The 27,207-nt window shown below is 48.9% G+C and overlaps 1 protein-coding gene across 7 annotated transcripts in view; it reads left to right on the plus strand.

Moving 5' to 3' along the window:
- The window catches only part of PHC2 (polyhomeotic homolog 2), a 110,663-nt gene that overhangs the window by 41,550 nt on the left and 41,906 nt on the right, over positions 1–27,207 (plus strand). For 3 of the 7 annotated variants that reach the window (XM_078073444.1, XM_036065257.2, XM_078073445.1), the window contains exons 2-7: positions 16,545–16,741; positions 19,487–19,645; positions 20,147–20,224; positions 20,682–20,846; positions 22,645–22,797; positions 23,925–24,237. In XM_078073444.1, coding sequence (XP_077929570.1) covers positions 16,601–16,741; positions 19,487–19,645; positions 20,147–20,224; positions 20,682–20,846; positions 22,645–22,797; positions 23,925–24,237 — 1,009 coding nt within the window. In that variant the 5' untranslated portion in view covers positions 16,545–16,600. The remainder of the gene's footprint in view (positions 1–16,544; positions 16,742–19,486; positions 19,646–20,146; positions 20,225–20,681; positions 20,847–22,644; positions 22,798–23,924; positions 24,238–27,207) is intronic. The other 4 variants (XM_078073447.1, XM_078073448.1, XM_078073449.1 and 1 more) reach the window with 2 other exon arrangements.

The following is a 27,207-nucleotide window of genomic DNA, read 5'->3' on the forward strand; positions in this document are numbered from 1 at the left end:
AGAAAACAAGGCTCATGTATAATTGCCCTCCTTCCACCTAGCATACCCCCTTCCCATTTCCAAAGTCTCAATCAAACCCATCTTTATTTTATTTTTTTAAAGGATTTTTTAAAATTTTTTTATTGTTATGTTAATCCCCATACATTACATCATTAGTTTTAGATATAGTGTTCCATGATTCATTGTTTGTAAAGGATTTTTTTTAAGATTTTATTTATTTATTTGACAGAGAGAGACACAGCAAGAGAGGGAACACAAGCAGGGGGAGTGGGAGAGGGAGAAGCAAGCTTCCTGCCGAGCAGGGAGCCCAATGCGGGGCTCAATCCCAGGACCCTGGGATCATGACCTGAGCCGTAGGCAGATGCTTAACGACTGAGCCACCCAGGCTCCCCCAAACCCATCTTTAAAGACTTACCCCAAATGAAACTTCTGATTCAACCAAAGGTTATCACTTTACACCTTATTATATGTTTAAACGTCAGCAAACTGGGGCCCACGGCCAAATCCAGCCCATAATCTGTTTATGTAAGGTCCCAGAACTGAGAATGGCTTTTACATTTTTAAATGGTGGGGGTAGGGTGATGGTTGAGGATCAAATAAGAATATGCAACAGAGACCATATGTGATCTGCAAAGCCTGAACTATTTACTATCTGGCCTTTTATAGAAAAAGTTTGCCTACTCCTGTTGTATTTATTTATGTACTTTTCTTACTTCTCTTAAACTGTTAGCTACGTAAGAAGAGTCAATATCTTAATCATTATTGTATTCCATTCAGTACCAAGCACATAATAATTGTTCAGTAAACATGTAGAGGATGGAGAGATGGATGGTGGTTGGATGAGCTAGTTGGGCAGTTAACTAGCACTCTGGGAATCCGAAAGAGATCAGCTTTCCTACTTAGCCACTCTGTTGCTGCCCCATCCATGAAATAAGAACAGTGGTTTCCTCCATCTGAGTGTAGATGATAAGAATCAGGAAGTTCATATGAATGGAGCTTATTCTTTCCATTAGTAACCAGAATGGTAAAAACCATCTAGATGCCGTCCTGCCCCTTGACAAACAAGATTCCCACTTAGAACATTCATAAATGGGAGAGTTTAAAAATAGGGAAAATGCTTAAAATTTCGGGTGGATTTCTAGCATCCAGTAAAAGATTTTCATGGAATTAGATGCTAGCAGTGTTAAAATAGATCCTAGAGGCAAGGCTGCGTGCCTCACACCTGCCATGTGGTTGCTCCAACACTGGCCGCTCGCCTCCATCCACTGGGAACTCGCTTCGCACAGCCCTCCTTCCACCTCGCATAGCCCCACCTCGCATAGCTCGCTCCACTTGTTCCCAACGCCAGGTGTTAGTGAGTACTTCTCTCTGTGGAGTTGAAATCTATCTCCTTATAATTTCCACTCTGTAGTCCTACTTCAGCCTATTCTAGCTATCAAAATGAGCTACCTATGTTTCGAGCAAAGAAGTAGGGCAAAGTTGTATTTGGCTGGAAAGAGTGGAAGATGGAGGGGCATCTACCCCATTGAGATCATTTTCCCCTGCAAACAGTTGACAGAACAGGTTAGATATATAAGAAGCTGTGAGCCAGCCGGTATGCTAAGAGAGGAAAAGCAAACGTATGGGTATAAAATGGAAGAGAGCAGAGCGCCTGGGTGGCTCACTCGGTTAAGCATCTGCCTTCCACTCAGGTCATGATCCCAGGGTCCTGGGATCGAGCCCCGCATCGGGCGGGGAGGGGCGCGTTTCCCTCTCCCTCTGCTGTTCCCTCCGCTTGTGCTCTCTCTCTGTCAAATAAATAAATAAATAAATCTTTAAAAAATAAAAAATAAAAATAAATGGAAGAGAGCAGAACATTCCCAATACAATAGGAAGCAAGAAGGCTGGTGGTCACAGTAGATCATAGGCTGACCACAGACGTGCAGTCTGTTTCTGCTAGAGAGGAATGTTAATAGCAATTAGAGGCCATTATTCGGGACAAATGAGGGAAAGAAGGCCCCAGAGCTGGGCCTGGGGGACTCCGGAATTGCTCTGTGATTCCAAAGCTCTGAAACAGCTGCCAGGACGAGTTGCCAGGGCAGAAGCAGAGCAAGAGAAAGCCTCTTAGGAATGGCCGAGGCGCCTAAATGGTGGGCTGGGCCAAAGCAGTGAGGGCCCAAGGAGGGAACTGTCCCCCAGAGGATGGGAGGAGGGGGTGGAGAAAGGAAGCTTAAATCTCAAGTTGGACGCCGGCGGACAATGTAATGTAGTCAATACTAATCCAAACACCTGGAGAGCCGAGAAATCAATCATTGCGTGAACAACAACTCCAAGAAGAATGTTTAGTGATCACTTACTTTCTGCATTCCTAGGCACTTTTACTGCACAGAGGCTGGTGTTGGGTGAGGAACCTCACCTGGTCAAAGCTTCTGGGCTCTCGCTTTCCCCTCCCTCCCTCCCCCGCCCCCATACGTACCCTAGTGCGCACGCGTGAGCACCCCTCTCACCCAGGCGCACGGGCTCCGTGGCGACGTCTACCCTGGGTATCACTTCCTTCAGGTTCTCCTGGAGGTGGGCTTTTTTTCCCCTTATTTTTGGTTTCTTAAGAAGAAAATTCCTGAGATCTGAGAACGGGGCTTTTTTGGACTCTGGAGAAAAGCTTACAATCGAGCCTGGACTAAGAGTCTATTCTGTAATTGCAAAGGATTAAAAGCCTAAAGTTTTAGTCTTCCCTGCTCCACTTTCACATCACTCCCCGGTTACCGGGACCCACCTAATAGCTCTACGGTCTCAGGCGAGTGACAGCTCAGAGCCTGCGTCCTCGTCGGTAATCGCTACTCTAAAACAGCACTGCAAGCCGGCAAAGAGCAGCTGATAATTATTAAATGCCTATTCTGTGCTGCACACTGTGCTGGGTGCTTTGCTTGCATTTTCTTATTTACTTTCCCCAATAACTCTTAAGAATCTGTGTCACTGGCACTCTTTACAAATGAGGAAACTGAGGCCCAGGGAGAAGAAGTAACCTGCCTGAGATCTCCCAACAAGGGCAGAGTCGGGAATCAAAACAGCCTTCTCTGAATACAAAGCTCCTCCTCTTTCTGCTAAATCTTGCTGCCTCCCTGACACTGTGCCCAGCACGGAGTGGGCAGTCAGGAAAGTGGGTGTCCTTCATCCCTTCTCTCCAAAGGACTGTGGGGTGGTTCTTTTTCTTTGGTATTACTTTTCAATTAAATAGTTAAAGATGACTTTGTAAACACTGCTAACAGAACCAGCCATATATGAAGGTAAGATGCCGGAAAATACCTCTGAAAGGAAAGGCCTACAAATATGAGACATGCCCCAGTGACTGCTCCGTGTTGCCAGGGTATGAGGCAGACCCTGGGAGAGTCCGAGTTGACAGGTTTGCCATGGACTGACCTCCCTGCTTGAGATGGCTCTTGTGAGACAGTCTATCAGACACAAGGCAATAGGAGCCAAGTTAACTTTGTAAAACCTCACTGGCCCAGATTGGCCTAGACTGGAGTAAACACAAGTAATTCTGCCTCTTACGCAGGGACTTGAAACCCTGGTTTCCGACACCTGCCATTTGCCAGCTCCGTGGCCTCAGATAAGTTACTGGACCTTTCTGAACCTCAATTTTCTTGTGGGAAAAATAAGGAAATAATCCCTGTATTCTAGGGTTGTTGTGAGGACTACATGAGACAAAGCCCTTGGCCTTGAGCAATAAATGGCAAGAATTTTTTCCCAGGACCGGGCCAGAGACCACTGGCCTCCTAATGGGTAAAAGATCACTTACATACAGAACAAAAGTGTTCGTAACAGAAGACTTTTATCCCAGGCAGTCTATCTCTTTATAATCCATCAAAGTCTATAAAGCTCCATTCCCAAAACTCCTATAGGGGATATAAAGGGAAACTCTAAGGAAGAAGCCTACACTCCTGGAATAAGTTCTGGGGGGAGCATACCCAGATAGAAGCAGGAAAACAGGGCAGTCCCTGCTTTTCCAGGACACTCTCAGCTAGTGTTCCTAAAAATGAGCAAACTCCTAACCCCAAGTGCCACACAACACTGGGTTAAGTGAGACCTACCTGGCCTCAGTAGGTCTGAGCTATGTCCCAGTTTGAAGGAGTAGAACAAGAAGAAAAAGAGAAAAGAAGGCTAGTAAAGGATTTATAGACAAATGTCCATGCCCTTAAACAGTGATTTTGAAAGCCTGGCTGCTGTCCATGATCCCTGTCCTGACTTAGTTATGCTTGTCAGGAAGCAGCAGTGGCAGAAAGACTGGCCTACCGTGGCTTACCCTAACAGCAGGCCAGTTCAAGGCTAAGACGAATGCAGAAAATGGTGAGTCCTAGAAAGGGAAGGGGTGTGTGTGTGTGTACGCGGGCCTGCTTTGTGGAGAGACTTAGGATGGAGAGGTTTTGTTCTTATTGAGGTATAATTAACATACATTGTATTAGTTTCAGGTGTACAGCAGAGTGATTTGATATTTGTATGTATCATGAAATGATCGCAGTAAGTCTAGTTAACACCCATCACCACATAGTTACAGAATTCTTTTTCTTATGATGAGAAATTTTAAGATCTATTCTTTTTTTTTTTTTAAGATTTTATTTATTTATTTGACAGAGAGAGAGAGACAGTGAGAGCAGGAACACCAGCAGGGGGAGTGGGAGAGGGAGAAGCAGGCCCCCCGCTGAGCAGGGACCCGCGATGCGGGGCTCAATCCCAGGACCCTGGGACCATGACCTGAGCCGAAGGCAGACGCTTAACGACTGAGCCACCCAGGCGCCCCTAAGATCTATTCTCTTAGCAACTTTCAAATATGCAGGGTAGTATTATAAACCATAGTCACCATGCTGTAAAGTGCATCCCCGGATCTTATTTATTTTGTAACTGGAAGCTTGTAACTTTGAAGAGATTTTTATAGAGGTCTTTTTTTACAGCCTTGGCTCCTGAGGTTTCTGTGCACAAATCCCAGGAACGCATAGCTCTAGTAAGAAAAAACAGGGAAGAATTGACTAATGGAAGAATTTACTCACCAGATTAAAAAAAAAAAAATCCGAACTTTGAGGTCATTGATGGAAATAAAATTATCTTTTCCTCTGGAAATAAAGTCTTCAGTCCTAACCCAAATTACTCTCTTTCCAGCCTGTGCCACGAAGTGGGTGGCTTAAAATGACAGATATGTATTGCCCCACAGTTGTTGAGATTAGAAGTGTGATATCACAGAGTGCACAGGCCCATGCTCCCTCAGAAGGCCTTCCTTGGCTTGAGAAGGCCTAACTCCAATCTCTGCCCCTATCGTCACATGGCTGTCTACTCCCTGTGTATGTCTGTCTCTTCACATGACATTCTTGTCTAAGGACACGAGTCATATTGGCTTAGGGGCCCACCCTGCTCCAGTATGACCTCACTCACATCTACAGCGACCCTATTTGCAAATGAGCTCATATTCTGACGAACTGGAGGTTAGAACTCTGACTTATCTTTTTGAGGAGACACAGTTTAGCCCATAACAAGCAGTATTTAAGGTGTAGGCAAAAGGACATGGACACTGTGTGTCATGGCTAGCCAGGAACTTAAAGAAATGAATGTCTTAAAGCTAGATGCCAAGTGAACAGAACGATGGGATCCAAGTTTGTGTACATGTTCATCTTTTGAGCAGCCAGTAGAATAGCATTTCTGTTTGGCCCTGGAGTAAAAGTTCTTTCCGAAGAACGTTTAGCAGTGTCCCTAATAATAAAAATGTCAATAATAATGATGACGGTGATCACAGCTCACATTTATTAAGTGTTTGCTAAGTGCCAGACACGGTTCTAACTGCTTTACATGGATTATCTCATCTAATACAACAACCCTCCGGGATGGATTTTTTTTTTTTTTAAGATTTTATTCATTTAGGGCGCCTGGGTGGCTCAGTTGTTAAGCGTCTGCCTTCAGCTCAGGTCATGATCCCAGGGTCCTGGGAGCGAGGCCCACATCGGGCTCCCTGCTCAGCGGGAAGCCTGCTTCTCCCTCTCCCACTCCCCCTGCTTGTGTTCCCTCTCTCTCTGTTGAAAAATAAATAAAATCTTAAAAAAAAAAAAAGATTTTATTCATTTATTTGACACAGAGAGAGCACAAGCAGGGGGAGCGGCAGGCAGAGGGAGAGGGAGAAGCAGGCTCCCCCCTGATCCGGGAACTCGATGCGGGGCTGATCCCAGGACCCTGGGATCATGACCTGAGCCGAAGGCAGATGCTTAACCGACTGAGCCACCCAGACGCCCCTCAGGATGGTATTTTTTACAGTTGAGACTGAAGCCTGAGGTCCCGTAACTTGCTCAGTCACACAACTAGGAAGCTGAAGTTCTAGGGCATACATTCTTAAACACAATATAGAGACTTACTTTCTTTACATCTTATGTTCCTCAAGAGCCTTCTGGAAAAGCTACCCTTTAAAAAAGAGACAAAGATTTAGACAGGTAAAATGGACCATGGTTCTTTATAAAGAGATTTTTAAGTGTGACTCTGACCTGTGACCAATGATGAGAAATAACTTATGGGATCCTCACTATTTGAGGTGAAAGGAATTGCTTCCAAATCCCAAGTCGGGTTCGTACGCTTGCCACGTATCACATGCTTCCTATTTGCTAAGTATTGTCCTCGGAGTTATACGGACACTTCATTTAATCCTTATAATGGCCCCATAGGGATATGTGATCTCATTTTCCTTCCGAGGAAATTGAGGCCCAAAAGATGACACAGCTTGCTCGAGGATGCACAGCTAGTGTGTGGCCTGGTTGGAATTTGAACCCAGGTCTTACTAACACGAAAGCCTGTGCCGTTAACCGGTGTGCTACAGGTACCCTGCTGGCCGCGTGGCTGGGGTATAAAGATGAGTTTGCCACAGAACAGGACTCCTGTAAGCTATAGCCTGCAGGCCAAATCCGGCCCGCCACCTTTTTTGGTAACTAATGGTTTATTGGAACACAGCCACACACCCCTTTTGACTTGTCTAGGGCTGCTTTTGCGTAGCAGAGTTGAGTAGTCGTGGCCGAGACCGTATGCCTGCAGAGCGTAAAGCACTTGCTAGCCGGTCCCTTGCAGAAGTGCCGGTCCTGCCATAGGGTGTGCAGGCTGTGAGGTTGCCCCGTCTTAGAGCAACGGGCCTGAAGCCGCCTGGGTCCAGACACACTCATGCTTGTACCTCAGTCCCATCTGCACCTGCGTAACGTGGCTTACCCAAACATTCCTTCCAAAAGAAACCAAATCCTTCCTTTTCCTCTTCATATGCTTCAACCAAGGAGCACCCGCTTGTCATAGAAACACTTGAGATAGTCTCCTTTCTATAACTTATGAAGAAAACAATGAGGTTTCAACAAAGTTTATTTAAATTGATATGGTTCTCTTTCACAATGAAATCATTATATTTTGATTGCTAAGGCTATGTGATCCGTTTTAATTTCTCATCCTTCATTTCTGTCTTTGTTAGCCTTCATGTGTTTACTTTGGTTCCTAGAGACTCTGAAGGAGGCATCATGCAGAGGATTGGGGAGAGAGAGGGAACTTTTTGAGGAGATTTGAGCTGAATCCATTTGGACTGCTTCCAATGTATCAGTAGCCTCAGACAGCTGCCAGAGGCATAATGAGGCTGTGTAAATCAGGATATTTATGTTAATGCAGCAGCTTAGAGGTGTAAGGCGGTTTCCCCCAGGTCCCCTACATCTAGAGAGCCTGAACACTCTGCTGTTATTGACTTACCCCTTCGACAGAGAAGCAACCGAAGAGGAGAGGCAGAGCGAGAGCAAAGGAACATGGTCACCCCATCACCCCGCCTTTCAGACTCTCCATACACAAGCCACTACAGGAATGATAATATCAGCAGCCTTTGTGGGGCAGACTAGACCTCTCATTTCCTGTCAGTCTCCGATTCCATTAGGAAAAGCTCCACCCCACTTTACCCCAAGGGCTTTAGGCTCAGGATTTGGAGAGCTCTGTTTTTAGTATCTTTCCCCTCCACTTCCCTGAAACCTCTGCCACAGCTGTAATCCGCAGCAAATGGATTTCCCTGACCCCGGGGACAAAGGCCTAGTGTTCCCAAGACTTGGTGGCTCCTGGGAGGGCAGAACCTCAGCATTTCTCCAGCTGCTGGTCTCAGGCCCTGTGGGCAGCGGGGACCTGTAATAAGATCACTATCCAAGCAGGGTACAGTCAGCACATCATTCAAAGCGGCCCCTTGCGGTTGGGAAAGGAGAATTAACTAAAGTGGGAATCAAGCCTTCAGAGCTTGGGCTCGCACAAAACCACAAAGTGAGCTGGAACCTAGAGGAAAAGAGACTTCCGGTTCTGGATGGTGGCCATTAATCAGATTTGGCTGTGGCTCACAGTGGGAGTCCACAAGGATGGGTGGCCTTGGGGAAGAAATAAGGAACTAGTTAGGTGGAGAAGGGAGGAAATAAGAGCAGGAATAAAAAGGAAATTGAATAGGGGTGTAGAAGGTGCTGAAAGCCTAGATGCTATGAAAGTTTAAAAGTTCAGATTTTCTAATATGAGGCCCCAGCATTGGGAGCATACTGAGAGTCCCCAGATCCCTTACTGAGACTCCAGAACACCTCCTTTGCATCCCGCAGATGAGAGCTTTGGGGCAAAAAGAAGTCAAGAGTGGGTAAACACTGAAAGCTTGCGTTCAAAGAGAAAGTTTGAAGGCTACCACATCAGTCCACACTTTCTAATTAATTCTGTTACTCTCTAGCCCAAGCTCCCTTCTACTGGGAGACCACTGAGAAAGTGACATATGACAGGACCCTAGCTTCTGATCTCTCCTCACGGCAAACTCCAACCCTCCGGTTGAGTCAATCCCAATGAGTCCAGTAGGTTTTCTGGGGGTGCCTTCTGTGCCCATGCTACTGGAGGAGAGTCAAAGGAGCCAAATCTCCTTGAGGGAGCCACTTCCCCAAAAACTGGGCCTCAGTCTCTACATAGGAAAAACAAGGGAGATTATGGTGTTGTTGGATTTCTTAAACTGGCCGGTGGCCCATGCATATTATCTTTTATGTATGTATTATATATAGGGAGATTATTTTTTAAGTATAAAATATTTAATAGACATTGGGGCCCCTGAGTGGCTCAGTCAGTTAAGTGTCTGAGTCTTGATTTCAGTTCAGGTCATGATCTCAGGGTTGTGAAATCAAGCCCTGCATTGGGCTCTGCACTCAGCATGGAGTCTGCTTGGGGTTCTCACTCCCTCTCTCTCTGTCCTTCCCCGCCGCTCATGCTCTAAATAAATAAATAAAATCTTTTAAAAATATATTTAATAACATTAATAATTAAGAGATCAAATTCAGTGGTCTCAGTTCCTTTCCACTTCTGAAAATCCAGTATGCTCTGACATAGGCTTTGCCCAATGTCACTGAATAATGGCTGAAGGTGAGATTATGGGTGAAGCCTCAGAGGGTATAGTGGGAAGAGCTCTGGCTTTGGAGTCAGACCCAGTTTTGAATCCTACTTCACTGATGACCTTAGATGAGTTACATAGATAAGTTCCTCATTGACAAAACTGGGATAATAAATCCTACATCATAAGGGAGGTCATAAGTATATGTAAAGCATCTATTATAGTGCTGACATATAGTAGGTGCTCAATAAATAATCATCATTAGTAGTATAGACACTGTTGATGGAAGGTACAAAAATAATCAGTAGTGTATATTTTAAAGTAGTTTGGGAGAATTCTTCAAGTGAGGTAGAAAGAAAGCTGGCTTTCAGATGAGAAGCAGGACCAAGTGTGGTGCCTTTCAAACAGTTATGTTCAACAAACATTTATGGAATGAAGCACCAGGTATATATGGGAAAATATATTACCCTATTCTCCAGGAGTTCAGAATCCAGTGGGAAAGACAGACACATAAGTAAACCACTATCTTGTAATACTACATTACAAGTGCTAGGAAAGAGGTAAGCACACAAAGTGTTGTGGGGAAAGCCATCCAACTGGATGGCTTAGCAGAAGATGTTAGAACCTAGTTTGAAGGAAGCAAGAGAAGTGTTAGAGGAGGTTGCGCTGAGTGCATGTTTCACAGGAGAGACTGAAGCTGTTTTAAAGATCAAGTCGGTTAGGTGAAAAATGGAAGGGAAACATTTCAGGGAAAACCACATCAGTAAATAGTAGAAGTAAGGAATAGCAAGGCATCCAAAACTTCAGGTTGTTTGGAATATGCTGAGTGAGAGTATAGTATGGAAAAATAGTGGGAAATGAGGCCAGGGAGGTAGGAAGGGTCAATTCGTGGAGGGCTGATATGCCATACTGAGAAGCTTGGTGGGGGAATTGTGTTGGCCCAAGAACAGAAGTAATTCAACAAATGGTTCAGGGACAACAGGAATATCCACATGCAAAAGAATGAAGTTGGGAAAAACAGTTTGGTGGTTCCTCAACAAGCTAAACATAGAATTACCATACAATCCAGCAATTCCACTCCTAGGTAATACTCAAAAGAATTGAAAGCAGGGACTCAAGCAGATATTTGTACACCAATGTTCACAGCAGCATTATTCACAATCATTAAATGGAGAAACAACCCAAGTGTTCATCAACAGATGAATAGATAAACAAAATGTGGTATATACATATAATAGAATTCAGCCAAGAAAAGATACATGCTACAACATGGATGAACCTTGAAAACATTGTGCTAAATGAAAAAGCCAGACACAAAGGACAAATATTGTCTGATTCCATTTACATGAGATATCTAGACAAATTCATAGAGACAGGAAGTAGATTAGAGGTTGCCAGGAGCTGAGCAGGGGGAAGAGGAGAAGAGTTCCTGCTAAAGGATTATAGAGTTTTTGTTTGGGTTGGTAAAAAGTTCCGGCAGTAGATAGTGGTAATGGTTTCACAACACTGTGAGTGGCAAATTTTATTTTATGTATTTTTTACCACAATTTAAAAAATGAAAATGAAATGAAATAATGTTGTCCCCTTACCTCACACCATATACAAAAATTAACTCATAATGGATCTAAGTCCTAAATGTAAGAACTCCACGGGCGCCTGGCTGGCTCAGTCAGAAGAGCATGTGACTCCTGATCTCGGGGTTGTGAGTTCGAGCCCCACATTGGGTGTAGAGATTACTAAAATAAATTTAAGGGACACCTGGGTGGTTCAGTCAGTTAAGCATCTGCCTTTGGCTCATGTCATGATCCCAGGGTCCTGGGATCAAGTCCCGCATCAGGCTCCCTGTTCGGCAGGGAGCCTGCTTCTCCCTCTGCCTGCCACTCCCCCTGCTTGTGCTTGCTCGCACTCTCTCTCTCTCTCTCTGACAAATAAATAAATAAAATCTTTAAAAGTAAATAAATAAAATAAAATAAATTTAAAAATTTAAAATGTAAGAATTATAACTATAAAACTCTTTGAAGAAAATTTAGGTGTAAATCTCCATAACTTCGGACTAGGCAATGGTTTCTTCGATATGGCAGCAACCAAAGAAAAAATAAATAAATTGGACTTCATCAGAATTAAAGAGCAGAAGAAATTATGAGCATGTCGTATGTGGTGAAGGAAAGCAGAGCCACCAGACCAGAGCAGTAGACTCACATCATGGAATACAGCCTCTTTTGTTATGCTTCACAGATACTGTGTTTTTTACAAATCAAAGTCTGTGACAACTGTGTGTCAAGCAAGTCTATTGGTGCCATTTTTCCAACAGCATTTGCTCACTTTGTGTCTCTGTGTCACATTTTGGTAATTCTTATATTTATTTATATATATATATATATGAATATATAATATAATGCAATATTTCAGACTTTTTCATTATTATATTTGAATGGCTGCAATCTCATGATAAAACTTTAACAGATGAAGAATTGCTCCTTGTGGATGAGCAAAGAAAGTGGTTTCTTGAAATGGAATCTACTCCAGGTGAAGATGCTATGGAGAAGGTTGACATGACAACAAAGAATTTAGGGTAAGACATAAACTGAGTTGATAAAGCAGCAACAGGGTTTGAGAGGATTGCCTCCAATTTTGAAAGAAGTTCTATGGTGGGTAAAATGCTATCAAACAGCATCACATGCTACAGGGAAATGGTTTGCGAAAGGAAGAGCCAATCGATGCAGCAAATTTCGCTGTTGTCTTATCTTAAGAAACTGCTGCAGCCACCCTAACCCTCAGCAGCCACCGTCCTGATCAGTCAGCAACCATCAGCATCAAGGCAAGACCCTCCTCCAGCAAAAACATTGCAACTCATTGAAAGCTCAGATGATGGTCAGCAGTTTTAGCAATAAAGCATTTTTTAAGTAAGGTATATACATCATGTTTTTAGACATACAGCTGTTACATACCTCATAGACTCCAGTATCGTGTAAACATAACTTTTATGTGCACTGGGAAACCCAAAAATTCATCCACCACACTTTATTGTGATATTTGTTTCATTGTGGTGGTCTGGAACCAAACCCGCCATATCTCTGGAGGCATGCCTGTATACGATTAGAAAAGTGGAATGAGACTCAGAGATGAATCCTCACACACACACACACACACACCACCACCACCACCACCCCCTCAGCAGGTATTATTACTACCCAGTGTTGTAGATTAGGGAACCAAGACTCAGAGAGCCTGCCTTGCCCAAGGCTGTACAATGGCAACACTGCACAGGTATTCCCACAGCTAGGATTACCCACCTTCTAATCCCGTGCTCTTTCTCCTTTAATGCATTGCCTCTCCTAGGGAAATTGAGCCACTGGAGAATGCCAGAGGGAGAGGTTGGGCACTATTCACCTTGGAGCATTGACTGTTTATGCAGCAGCAGCATAAATCCGGGCTTCATAAAGCCTGGAGTAGCCCTCCTCCACTATCCATCTACCACACTGCACACATTCCTTATGCCTCACTTTTCTCAACGCTAGCAAATGTTGTCTCAGTCACTCATCTGGAACTTGGCATATGGTAGCGAATAATATTTTTATCTTCAAATTTGTACTTCCTGCCTGATTTCTACCTAGCTAAGAAGCAGAGCTTCTTAGTCCAGAGTTAATGGACAGGCTTCAAAGGATTCATTAACCTCTATAATTACAAATACATTTTTGTGTGTCTCTGTGCATTCTTTTCTGGGGCAGAAGACTTTAGGTTTCACCATTTTGGATATGCCCACAGAAGTGAAAACCTTAAAATGAGGATTCATGTCTTTTACCTCATCTATTCCCAATACTTAGCAAGCATACCCTGCATGTGGTCGATGCTCAATAGGTGTTCATATCTGGGGGGAGCCAGGAACTTGTTGATTGTGAAAGGTTCTAGAAATGACTGACAAGGAGTGGAAGGTGGGACAGGGCAGCTTTATGCAGTGAAAGCGAGAAAGTGTGGGTTCAGGCAGCTCAAATGTTACTTCGCCTTTTAAGTGTTCCCTAATCTCCTAGGCAGTCTGTCCTTCCCTCCTCTGCTTTGTATGAGTGAGTGAGAGAGAGCCAAAGAGGAAGCGTACACTTGAGAGACTGCTGTAGCTATCAAAACCTTGAGCTAGAACAGGGAGTGCTGGCCCAGAGAGGGAGGGAGAGGGCGCATGCACTATCTAGACCATGAACTTGAATGAAGGCGAGAGGATATGCTGGCTCAGGACTGGGGGAGAGAGATCCTCAGGCACAAGAAAGAAGAGAGAGCTAGAGCGTGGGAGGCAAGGGAGACAGACACAGAGTGAGCCAGCTGCAGAGCAAGGGCCATCATGGGCAGGGCAGGCCAGCAGGGCTAGGACCCAGTGTGGGGAGAGAGCAGAGGTCAGGAATGGGGAGAGAGAGCTCATTACAGTAAACTGGAGCAACCACTCAGGATCAATGGGACCTGGGTAAGAGAGAGAGGATGGGGAGGGGGAGATGCATGCACGTGTTCCAGAGAGTCAGAGAGAGAAAGAGTCCAGAGCCAAAGCACCAATCGAGGTAAGTGTGATCCTCCCCATGGAGGAAGATGGGGCCAGGGCAAGGAAGCACAGGTAGGACGGAGGATAGGGACAGGGGACAGGAACCAAGAACAGGGAAACCCGAAAACCAGGGGTTGGGGGCAAAAATTAATGAGACAGAAAAGGTGGGGGGCGGGGCAGAAGCCAAGAATGCAAGAATGAAGAGAGAAGGGAAAGATATGCTTAGCAGCAGGAGGAAGGCGACAGGCAGGTAAGAGAGTTCAGGAAACGCACTGTGTCTGTCCCCATGTTGCTAAGTCTCCTGCCCCAGCGTGAGGGGCGGTTGCTGTCCTTGCCTGTGCGGTTTTTCAATACAGGAGTGCCATGCTCTCGTTAGGATTTTGCCCTGTTTTATTTCTCAACAAGGACGGAGTATACACTGTGCACGAGATCTGCCCAAGCTGCTGCAAAGGGAAAATAAAATAGAGCTGAGGCTCTACCATTTAGGACGTGTGGATTATTCCTTCTGTCTTCAATTTGCTGAGACTGCAGCTGTTTCCCCGTTTTACGTTTTACGTTTGTAAGTACTTCCAGTGAACTGTCCTAGGGCAGAATAAAAGCAAGAACTGAACCCAATCCTGGTCAGCGTTTTGGGAAATGTATTTCACGAAAAGAAGACTTTGGGATTCTATGGGATATTCCGTGTTTGAACATAACTCTGATTGGTTGGTGGTGATCCTTGACATTTCAGCTGAGCCTCGTCTCTACAACAAGTTTGTTGGTTTCTGCAAGATCGCAATTAGGCCTGTACTCCTTCCTATCCAGCCTAACTGTCCCTCCCTAGAACATAAGATAAGATAGCTTACAACTGAGCAGAGCACGGGAAATATTTGTCGACTCTGGGGTTTCATTGATTCCTGCATCGTTGTTATCATCGTAAGAATCTTTGACGGTGATGGCCATAATGAGGCCCAGCCCTGAGTGCAGCTCTGGACAAAAGGGACTCATGACAAGAGCCTTGCCCTGTGGCAATGAAAGCAGACGTTCAAACATTAGGGAAAATCACTGGCTCAAGGACCCAGGACCCACACATTCCTGTCCGTTAGCCTTTACCCCCACTTTGTTCGGCTCACGGTGAAACCCACCCGGTCAGAAGAAGGCAGCCTGAGGAATGTTGACCACCTCCACACTGAGCAGCGTTGGGAAGAAGACAATAGGACATTAATGACTATTTTAGTTTTGGGTACTAACCAATGCTCTCATCAGTATGAAAAATCATATTATTTTTTTCATTTCTTAAATTAGCCTAATCTGCAAGCAGAGAATTCAGTGTTTATGATGGGACGACAAGTGTCGTTTCTAGGTATAGGAAAGAATAGGTAGAAGGAAAAGCTCATATAGAGAAATGAGAATTTCAGGAATAGCATGAAAGAAGAAAGAGAGGAACTTGACCTCGGACCTGGGTCTGCCTTTCCCACCACCCTTCCTTCCCTTCCAGCCCCTTCATTCCCCAGCATGTCTCAAGGGTATACGTGATTTCCAGTTCTGAATCCAGCTCATAGGATGGTCCCTGAGGGAATTCCCAGCACCCTTTAGTGACTGGGATAGAAGGTTCCAGGAGGCTGGGCCAGTTCCACCTTGGAAGAGGATTGATCTATTGGAACCGGACTGGAGACAGTTTTAATAACCACAACGACAGCCAGTGCTCGGGAGCACTCCGTATTTGCCTGATGCTCTACTAAGCACTTTGTATCATTTTTTGACTTGCTTCTCTCACCAATTCGTGTAATCTCACATCTGACAGATCAAGACAGAAGGCTGGAGAAGTGTGACTTGCCAAGATTTCCCAGCTAGTAAGCGGCAGAGACAGGACTCAAGCCCAAGTCTTTCGGATCCCAAGACCTGCAGTTTTAACCACACTGCGTGATGCAGCGCCCTGCTCAGCATCAGATCAGAGGGCACTCACTAACTACTTCATCGAGAAAACAGACTCCAGACACACTGGCTGCTCTTTGGGCCTGGAACAACACAACCAAATAAACACTCCAGCTCATCTTACTGCCTCATTTGTCTCTTTCTCTCGTTCTGTTCTCTCCAGACTTGGAATCCCATCTCTTTCATTAATTGGCTTTATACATACAGACACATAATAAGTTCTCTGATGCCCAGTTTCTCCATTCCAAGGGGGAAAGCGTAGACAGCGGGGGAGAGATGACCCCTAAGATCACTGGCAGGAAGGCCACTGGAGGAAATCTGCCTCCTTGGCTGGTTTTAGCAGCTTCAGCAGAAGGAGGAGTGCCAGGTCATAGACTTTTTTTTTTTTTTTAAAGATCATTTATTTATTTATTTGAGAGAGCGAGAGCATGAGCAGGGGCGGGGGCAGAGGCAGAGGGAGAAGCAGACTCCCCACTGAGCAGGGAGCCAGATGCGGGACCCCGGGATCATGACCTGAGCCGAAGGCAGACGCTTCACCGACTGTGAGCCACCCAGGCGCCCCCAGGTCATAGACTTTAACATCAGGCAGATCTGATTGTGAGCTACACCTGGCCTTGTCCCTCCGGTGGCAGGTACGCCTCAGGCCTCAGCTGAGAAGCGGTCCCACCCCAGGCTGATGGGAAGCTGATGCGTATGTGTGGGTTCTCTGGGAGGCGTCAGTGTGACATTTCACTTCCGCCTCTTCGCACCCAGCACGCGCCTGCCCTTCTGCCGTCGGAGCGCCCTGACTGTGCCATACCGCGCAGGCCATGGAGAACGAGCTGCCAGTCCCCCAGACGTCCAGCAGCACGGGCAGTGCCTGCTACAGCAGCAGCAGCGGTGGGAGTGGCCGGCCCTCGGGGCCCCAGATCTCCGTGTACAGCGGCATCCCTGACCGGCAGACCGTGCAGGTAAGATTCTGGCTGCTCTGAGGCCGTACTCCTGGACCGCGTCGGGGCTAGCCAGGAGGACGCGTCGGCATGGGCTGGTGGAGCAGCCGGGCTGTGGAATCTAGAGTGGGCATCGGGGAGTGTGTTTGTGGATATATACTTAGGCACAGTTAGAGGAGAAGTGATGCTAGACGGGTCCGATCAAGGGGGTTCGGGGAGAGTGGGGGTACTTCGCAGATCTGGAAAATTCCTATCTCACCCAGTGATTCAGATCCCAGAGTGCTGTTTGGGAGGACAGGCGTGTGAAAGTGTGAAGGGGCTAGGGGGCTGGGGAACAAGTAAAAATAACAAGCAGAAAAAACAATAGGAAGCTGCTCAGCCATGACCTAGACCCACTATCTGAAGAACCATTGCCCTGTAATAAAACTAAGTTTCTTAGACAGAGGACCAAAAAGGAGCCCCAAAGCAATCTCCCTAAAGCAGAGGTCTGCTAAGTGTCATCCCTGAGGCCTTCCGGGTGATGACACACGGTTCCCCACACAGCCGTGCCCATGTCTCGCCATCCGCTTTGTGCCCTACATGGTACAAAAATCACTGCGGATTTATCTTCTCCTCCAGCTGGAAATGGCTATTACAGGTATAATTCCATAACCGAGAAGACTGAGGCTCAGAGAAGGTAGTAACTCATCCAGGTCATTCAGGTAAAGACAAAAAAAGCTGAACCTCATGCTCCCCGCAACCCTGTGTCTGTGTGAGGTCCCCAGATAAGACAGAGACTGCCACTGAGAAGTGTTCACCCCAAGGAGCTGTGCTAATCCAGCACAGATGTACCAGACAAATGACCTCATCCTGCTCTGGCGCCTGGCCCAGATTAGGGAGTAGAAGACGGGTCATGGCAGACAGCGAGAGAGTCTGAAGACACCATCAGATACCCTGGAGTCTTCCCTCTCCGGGTTACTTCTGCCTCCCATGGAGTAAAAACCATGTTTCCTGCACCCATCCTTGCCACCCCTCACACGTAGCCTCTTCCCAGCCCCTCGGAACATGAGGGTTTGAGCACAGCTTCTAGCAGCCCATGTTAGGATGTGCCGTCCTCCCATCCCTCATCACAAGCCTCTACACAAGGGATTTGGGCTTTTCTGCGCCGGCAGATGGAATCCCCCAGGGTCGCGTTGCACACCCAAGCAGGGTCGTTCAGGGTTCCGGCCGTCTGCACTCGTTGACACCAGCCCCCTAGTGAGGAAGAGCCATGGTATCTCTGCTGCTGCTGTCTGGACTGCAGGGAGGTACTCAGGAATGTAAGGGAAAGAGAGAGGCCTAGGTAAAGGGAATAAGAGGAAAGAGTTCTGGGAGAGAGCAAGCAATAAACAGAACTGCACTTGTAAACCAGGACCCTCGGAGGAGAGAGAACACTAAAGGGGAGTGGGATCTGAAGAGTTGGGATGGGGTGGGAGAATCAGGAGACCCCAGAGCCCATGAAGAATCTGTGATATTAGCCTGTTTTCACAGAACTCCAAATCTGAGCTCACAGATGGTTTTGTTCTAGAGCCACCAGCCCTAGAAGTCAGGCTAAGCCAGAGAGAGCCAGATTGGATGCTTGCTTGTTGGGGGCAGGACCCAGGGTTGGGAGCAGGACCCAGGGTTGGGAGAAGCCCCATGGCCAGGGTTGCAGCAGGTCTAAGGGTAGCAAGTGGGCCAAAGACTGGCCAGGGCCCGCAGGGATCATCAGGCGGCAAGAAATGGCAGGAGGGTGACCAGGCAAGGAGAAGGGAAGAGAATTCTCCGTGGGGCTGAGAAGAGGACAGAAGATCTCAGGGCTGGGTGAAAGGCATTCACTTTTCTTTGTTCCTGGGGGCGAGGGGAGGCTTTGGGACACCGGGAGTGAAGAGCAGGTTGGGGGGGATCAAAGGCAGCCTTTGTCGCTTCCTAGAGACAGTGGCTCAGCCAGTCCCACCCAGAAAAAGGAGGAGCAGTAAGGCGAGGTGATGGTGGCCAGAAAGAGGGACTGATGGAGAGGGGGAGGGAAAGAGTACAAGAGAAATGCATCATCCCTGTGGCACTGGCCTGCTCTGCAAGGCCAACGGGACCTTCTTCTAAGGGACTGCTAGGATTCTCCAGCAGCTGGGGGCAGACCTGGGAAGCAGCGCCAGGCGGGAGGGGGCTGCCCTTGGGTAAGTTTCCACCGCTGGCTGTGCTGCTAAGGCTGGAATAGACCCCCCCTTGGGACCTGCCTCTCTCTCCCACCCCTTTCCTGCTCTCTGCCTTATTGGGCTTCGGTTCCCTGCCATCACTGTCCAGTGTTCCGGCCCCCCGAATCTGAGGACGGGGAATGGCCAGGGGGGTGGGGGTGGTGGTGAACAAGGCTGGCACGGGACACAGCATCACTGGAGGCTTTCTCCCTGCTGTCTGCTATCTCCCCGAGCCTTCCCGCCGCCCAGAGCCGGTCAGAGCAGCGGTGTCCCACGATGACTTTCCCCAAGCGGGCGGCGGCCCGCAGAAGCAGATGGAATTGGGGAGGAGCAGAGGAGAACTCGAGCCGAAGATGTGCGGGCAGACGAGGGCAGGGGAGTATGCGGTGTGAAAGCCCGCGGTCTTCCCGCTCCCTAGGGCGTGGTGACCCGTTGCCAGGCTGCTCGCCGACCTGGGGTGCTCTGAGCAGTTAGGGGGAGATGGGGCTGGCAAGGCGTTGCGGCAGAAGGGGCGCCCCCCGCACCCCCCCCCTGCGAGCCGGGTCACAGCGCAGCCTTCCCCCTGCCCCCCGCCTAGGTGATCCAGCAGGCGCTGCACAGGCCGCCCAGCACGGCGGCCCAGTACCTGCAGCAGATGTATGCGGCCCAGCAGCAGCACCTCATGCTGCAGACGGCCGCGCTCCAGCAGCAGCACCTCAGCAGCGCCCAGCTCCAGAGCCTGGCGGCCGTGCAGCAGGTGAGGGGGAGGGCCGGGGGGGCGTCGTGGCAGCAGTGGGGGGGGAGGGGCAGGCCCTGTGTGCGTGCCCCGGGCCTTCTCTGACCGCACCCTCACAGAACCCCCGTGCGCAGGCGCGCTGCTCACGGTCCTTTGCCAGGCGAGGAAAGCGTCTGTGGGAGGCTCTGCACCTGGCCCCAGTTCGCACGGCAGGGTGGAGCGGGGGGGCTACAGAGACCCGGAAAGATAGGTAATCATCATAGCTAACGATTTGAGCTCTTGCATGTAAATGCTTCGCCTTGTTCCATCCTTTCCGAGATGCTACAGGTAGGTTCTGTTATTATCCCCACTTTATAAAGAGGAAACTGAAGCAGGTGCTTGAGGCCACACAGATGAGGCAGAATGAGGGTTTGACTGTAGGTGTTGGACTCCTAACCACCGTCCTATAGCACTTCCTTTGAGAGCTTGGGGAATGACTGGGGGAGATCTGGGACCCTCGTGACAAGAACTGTTCTTTTCTAGGCAAGCCTGGTGGCCAACAGACAAGGGAGCACATCAGGCAGCAATGTGTCTGCGCAGGCGCCAGCCCAGTCATCCTCGGTGAGTAGATGGGGAAGCATCAGGCAGGGCCCACAGCGCTGGGACCAGTTCCTTCCTCCTTGCCCCACATGCTCGCGGGCTCCCAGACCCAGGTGGTTAATCCTTAGCCACATACAATCATGGCTGGAATCTATCACTCTGGCCAGGGGAAAAAAAAAAGCATATGCCTCTTTCTAACCCTTACTTTAGTAACTCCCTGTTGTCCTTCATGCCAAGTCCAGGCTCTATGTTTAGAGTTCAGTTCTCTCCCCCATTGGATCCTCCCTGCAGCTCCCCACGTAGGCCAGAGGTGGGGCAGTGCTGGGGGGCGCTCCAAGGCCCAAGTACCAGAGATGGTCCTAAAGAAGGCTGAATCCACCAAGGAACAGAGGAGGGGGAGAGAAAGAAAGGGATGGGGGGGGCACAGAGTTAACCAACAGAACCTCCTGCTTCCTACTGCACACGTCTCTCTCTTCAGATCAATCTGGCAGCCTCCCCAGCAGCAGCTCAGCTCATCAACCGGGCGCAGAGCGTCAACTCGGCGACAGCCTCGGGCATCGCCCAGCAGGCTGTGCTCTTGGGCAACACGTCTTCTCCGGCCCTGACTGCAAGCCAAGCACAGATGTACCTAAGGGCACAGATGGTGAGTACCCAGCCTGGGCCATGGCACAGGTGGGCTAGGAGGAGGACAGCGGCAGACAAGTCGGGGCCGGGGAGGTTAGAGACGGTAGGGATTAGAGAAGTGGGGGGAAGGAGCACCAAGGGACAGGTGGCAAGAGGTAAGGGGTGGAATAAACAAGAGGGCAAATGGGAGCTTGGGTCCAGGCTCAATGACTCAAGGACAGGGTGGGTGCCCGGCTGAAATGGAGAAGCTTGCCGATGATGCCTCCTTTCCCTCCCTAATTGTCCTCTTCTTATCAGAAGCCACTCCCCCAAATTAATTAGGGTAGAAAATGCAGGGGTCCGTGCCCAGATGGTCAGTATACGCGGATACTTAAGCAAACACACAGACGTCCATGTAAGTACTCTATAGAAATGGGGTCTTAACCCCCTGTGGCAGTCCTTACAGGGACTGGCCACCACTAGCTCCAGGGCCAAATGAGAATTCCAGCCCAGGTGGTGAAGGTGGCATTCCACTTCATGACATGCTGCTGCCTCCACTGCTCTCCCAACTGGGCCCCCATCCAAATCAGGGTCACTCTCACCTGTTAATTCAGCTTATTTGAATGTGCCAAATGTGCTCAGGATGGGATCAGCACCGGACCTGCATACCTAGAATCTCTCCTCTACACCTGCCCCTAAGGGATGCGAAGGTCCTAAGGTCTGGGTCCCTAAGATTTAGAAGAATTTCCAGGAGGCAATAACATCTAGCTGTCTGTCAGGCTCGGATCACTGAGTCTGACCTCATGTCTCCCATCCTGAAAATTTCTCTGTCCGGCTCCTTGACACGCTATCCTGAAGAAAATACAGTCCTAACCTCCCTTTGCTTCTGTGGCCAGAACTTGACACTTGGAGTTTTTCTGGTCTTGCTCCAGCACTTCCCTTCTTGACTCTGAGTTCACTGTGGTGTTCCATTCCCAGGGAATAGCCCCTGGGACACACAGTATGGAATAGACTTGCACTTCTCTAGGGAACAGGATGGCCGCAATGTGACCCTGCCCAAACTTGCCTTTGTCTTCAGTTTACTCATTCCCTTGCTCTACTCAGCCACCCAGCTGGAGTCCTTCAGCCTGTCTGCCTCCCTCCCCAATGCAGGGCATACACACACAGAGGAGTAGACATAGGTGCACCTCAGAGTTTGGGGAAAGCAGCCTGTGAGATATCAGCACATCCACGGGGGAACCAAACGAGGCTCGCGGGGTTGGAAGCGTCATGCCGAGACCATCATGTAGCCCGCGCCCACCGAAGGAGATGCAGGCAGGAGCCCGGCTCTAGGCACCCTGCTTCCTCTACCACCGTTGTTTCCGCACTCCCCACCCGAATTTAATTTGACTAAAAACCGAGGAGAGAATACATCTAATTTGATCCCTTGGGCAGGGGGCTCCTATCCTGGCCCAGACCTGGAGTCAGGAGTCAGTTAGACCTGGAAAGAGGTCCTAGGGCATCTGTCTGAACCCAAGGTCCCTGCTCCCGGGGTGCTATGGAGAGAGTGACTTCAGGGTGTCCTGGGAATGTTGGCCCCTCTAGGATGAGCTCCTCCCAGAGGCTTCTGAAGTAAACCCAACGTGCATCCCCAGATGGGCTCTCCTCTGCCATCCCCTTCACTACCCAGCCTGGATCAGGACACTACAAGCCTCTTGAGACTTTCAGGTGGTCCCCCTGGACTCTTTCCCTCTCTTGCCTCCCTCTTTCCCCATATCTGCTCCTTGGCTGAACTGTCCTGTCCTGTGGCTGAGCCCACATTGGGCAGGTAAAAGGCGCCTCGTTTCCTGTGATTCCAGGCCCAGCCAGGTAACCTGGTGCAGGTAGCTAGGAGCCTAGGCGGCACTGTTCCTTTGTCCCCTCAGCTCATCTTCACGCCCACGGCCACCGTCGCTACTGTGCAGCCTGAGCTCGGCACTGGCTCCCCCGCCCGGCCCCCCACCCCCGCCCAGGTGAGGATTCCATGCTGCTGGGAGGGCAGGGGGGTGGGCACCTCCGTAGAGGGGTACTGATATTGGGTATGGGCACAGGCCTGGAGGCGCTTTGACTCTTTGGAAAGGTTGGGATCTTCTAGGAAAGCTGGGGGGAGACAGGACATCCCGATGCTCCCAGACTGACTCCTTAATTAATTCCGCATTGAGAAGACCTCAGCCACTCTTGACTCTGCTCCATTCCCTCAAACGTAGATCAGGAGTCAGAGAGCAACAGGCTGAGGCAAACGCGGTTGGCAATAATGGGTGGTCATTACTAGCTTTTTCCCAGTATAACTTCTGTGTTGCTTTTCAAGTGGAAAATCCCACTCTGGCTACACACACTAGCACCTCTAGTTCAGGAAAAATGGCACGGAAGAGGGAGCAAAGATAAGTCCTGGGTCCCCACCTTCCGCTGGGAGCACGCAGATACTGCTGTGGCTGTAAAGATTCTCAGGGCAGCGGGGCAACACCCCACCCCCACCCCCACCCCCTCCTCACCCCAGCTACAGAATGGGAGAGCACTTGGGAGCCAGAGAATCCGATTTGTCAGGGCGAGTCTGGCACAGCCTCCGCGCGTCCAGCAGAGGGCACCAGGGGCCAGCTTGAGTAAGCACACTGATCCTGGTGGAAACCTTATCCTGAGTGAGGACAAGATGATCCTTTGCCTGGTGGCCGTGCTGGTCAATTAACTTCCACTTTTGCCCTGGCCTTTTTGCGTGTGGAAAGCCCCATGCCCCACTGTAGCTGGGAATTCTTTCTAAATGGAATGCATCCCATCCTGATAATTCGGGGGAGGAGAGGAGGTACCAGAAGGGAGAGAGAGCCCAACCGCCCCAGCCTGGGCAGTCATCCCTTCTCAGAATTCAATTTCTTCTGCTGATGGATCCAATCACTAGCACTCTTTCTTGTCCCCTTTAGAAACTCTACCTGCTCCTGGTTCCTCTTTCAGCCCCTAACTCGTTTTCTCTCTTTTCTCTCTGATTTTACAACCTGCTGTCCTGTTTAGCCATTCCTAGGTCCATCCCTAACTCCTTCCCTGTCTTAGCTGTGTGTTGCCACTGCTCCTACCCACATTCTCGGGACTCCTATAGACCCCTCTTTTCCAGGTACAGAACTTGACCCTCCGAACACAGCAACAACCAACTGCAGCAGCCTCGGGCCCTACCCCCACTCAGCCTGTCCTGCCCAGCTTGGCCCTGAAACCCACGCCGGGTGGTAGCCAGCCTCTGCCTACCCCATCACAGGGCAGAAACACCGCTCAGGGTTCCCCCGCAAGTGCCAAGCCTGGCATAACTGACAGCATGATGGAGCCACTCAAGAAAGGAGATGCTAACAGCAGCGTGCCGGGGAGCATGGAGGGCCGGGCTGGGCTCAGCCGGATGGCGCCCGCTGTGGCCTCCCACCCCCTCGTCGCACCAGGTAAGGGCTCCAGGGACAAGGGTCCTATCCCAGAAAATCCAGGCGGACGATAGGGGAGGGGGAAACTTTCAGACTTTCCTTTTTCCCATGGACATGCTAAGATACCAGCCCCGCATCTCTCTTCACTCTTTCACTCTTGAGCAGTTCATCAGCTCCTGGTTCTGTACCACGCCTCCATCTAGCTTTAGATGAGGAAGCCACATCATTTGGAATCAATGAGTCCTTCGCGATGGGCACAATGGTGAATCTCGGAGTGCACAGTCATAGCTCTTAGCCTTGAGAGAGGGGAGGTTGGCAGGTGGGCCATTTTGAAATGCTCTAAGGGTCAGCAAAAAGGATAGGGATGGGCCAGATGCACACGAAACCACACAGGGAGATGAGGAAGTGGGAAGTTGATTTTCTCATCATCCAACAGACATTTGTTGACTAATATATGCCAGTTCTGTTGCCAGTTCCGGATGTGCAGAGATAAATGAGACTCGGGCTCTGCCCTCAGGGAGGGCACCGTCTGGGAAGATAGACAAGTACAATGCGGGACAGTGTGATACTCATACACGCAAGCTCTGGGCACTGCAGGCGCACGGGGGAGCTATCTAGCTCTGGACAGAAGAGCCAAAAAGGCTTGCCAATGAGGGTGACACTTGAGAAAAAAAATCTAGCAGATTAAAAAATAATAATAATAACCAGATTACTTGTGAGGCAGATTCTGTGAGGGGGCTGACTCAGCATTCCCTGAGGCTGGACTTCTCTCCTTGCCTGTTACCAATGTCCCAGCACTGCCTGTTGTAGGCAGTCTCTCCTTAGAAAAGCCTTAGGAGGAGCGGCTGGATGGCTCTGTCGCTTAAGCGTCTGCCTTTGGCTCAGGTCATGATCCCAGAGTCCTGGCATCGAGTCCTGTGTCAGGCTCCCTGCTCAGTGGAGAGCCTGCTTCTCTCTCTGCCTGCCGCTTCCCCTGCTTGTTCTCTCTCTCTCTGATAAATAAATAAAATTTTTTTTAAAAAAGCCTTAGAAGCCAGCTTATCAGTCTAGGAAATAAGACCTTGCTGTTAGACCATGGAAGTAAATACAGCGATAGACTACATGGCTTTGCATTAAAGAGAGAATCACCCTGGTCACATCCCTGAGACCATCACTGATCCTCTGTCCTCATCCAGACCATTTTACCATCCATTCTAACCTGCCCTTTTTTTTTTTCTTGAGAGCCTCTGCATGCCGGTTACTAGATTAACCGAGAGGGCCAGAATACAATGCCTTACCTAAATGAGTGTGCAGTCAAAAGGAGGGAGCCGGACATATAAGCAAATCCATTCAATTTCATAGATTTTATTAGAGAAGTAAGTCCAAGGTAAGTGTGGGCACAGGCGGCCAACTCAGTGCCAGGAGCTTGGGTCAGAGATATTTTCCCTCAGAGGAAATGGCACGTGAGTCTCAAAACATGAGTAGTTTACCCACCAGACAAAGTGGAGGAAGATGTTCAAGACAGGGGAAAGCACAAGTCAAGTGTCATAATAGTGAGCAAGGAAGAATCTATGCTACAGTCTTTTATTTACCTTCTTGAGGTTTTAAGGACAAAGGGTTGGTGATTCTCTGCCTTTGGACAGTCACTGCTGAGCTAAGGCAGCTCCCTACAGAGTCCTCACTGCCCTGTGGTTCCAGATGTTTCTCACTGTCCAGGATTGCTTTCTTCAGAGATTAGTCCAGCCTCTTCCTATGGAAAGAAACTAGGCTCAAAAGGGTTAAGGCTGGGGATCTTACAGTGAGTTGACGGCAGCGTGGACGAGAGTGAGACCCCAAATTAGCACTTCTACCTTCTCATTCAAGCTACAAACCCTACAAACCCTACTTCCTGAAAACCATTCCCGTCCAAGCCAAGATGTAGCCTCTCCCTAGATCGAAGCCAGCCCCCCAGATTCAAACGACCCTTCAAAAGAAAGACCAGTTCTCGAGTTCTTCCTAAACATGCTAGGCAGCCCTGGGGTCTCGAGAAAACTGGGCACTGATAAAACATCTACTGTAATCTAGATCATATGCTAGGCATTTTTATGCACACCACCCCTTTTAACCTTTGAAAGAACCTTGTAAGGTAGGTGTGTTTATCCATTTTGCAGACGAGAAGATGAAAGCTCAGAGAGGTTACCCAAGTAACTTACTACGTATGTCACTCAGGGTCACATAAGTGTGGCAGAACTGGGAACCAGTTCCGTGTCTGGCTGAGTCAGATTCCGTGTTCTTAGTCATTAAGCTGTATTTGCCTCTCTCATTTCTTACAGTAATTTGGGTCTTTCCTAGGCCTTTCCTGTTTGCGACCCAAAAGTCAAAGAGCCTGATGGTTCTAAGTTCTGCAGTTTACAGAATCTAGTGGAGGGCTCTCTTCTCTTGAATCTTATAAAAGTGAACACCTGTGAGTTACAGGCTGAGGTCCAGGGCCCCAGGCATGGCCTGGGACTAGTAGTATGTGGCTCTATGCAATACAGAGACCAGTGGTCCCACAGAACTTTCCGTGGAGCAGCTGTGAGCTGCATCTAGATCATGCAAATCAGTGAGCCTTGCATGGTTCCTGCCTCCTACCATCCCCTCCCGTTCTTCCTTCCTTCTTCTTCTACCCCTTCCTCTCTGTAAGCCAGTGGTTCCACTCCCCCACCCCTACCTCCCAGATGGAAAGCAGTGGGGAGGATTAGGATGCTGCAGATCCTCTCAGGGCCTCTGGAACAAAAAAAGACAGAAATAATCCTTATGCCCTGCTGGGGGCAGCCTGGAACAGCACCTGCGCTGGGCTCCCGGGTCCTCAGGCAGAGGTAACTTTTGGCTTCCTGCCCAGCCAACCCACTGTGAATGAACAGAGGGATCAGAGCATGTGGGCATGCGCATGGGAGAGTGTGTGTGTGTGTGTGTGTGTGTGTGTGTGTATGTGTGTGTGTGTGAGAGAGAGAGAGAGAGAGAGAGAGAGAAGGAAGGCGGTGGGTTTTGTTG

This window comes from Halichoerus grypus, chromosome 5 (assembly GCF_964656455.1).
Source record: "Halichoerus grypus chromosome 5, mHalGry1.hap1.1, whole genome shotgun sequence".
Classification (NCBI taxonomy): domain Eukaryota; kingdom Metazoa; phylum Chordata; class Mammalia; order Carnivora; family Phocidae; genus Halichoerus; species Halichoerus grypus.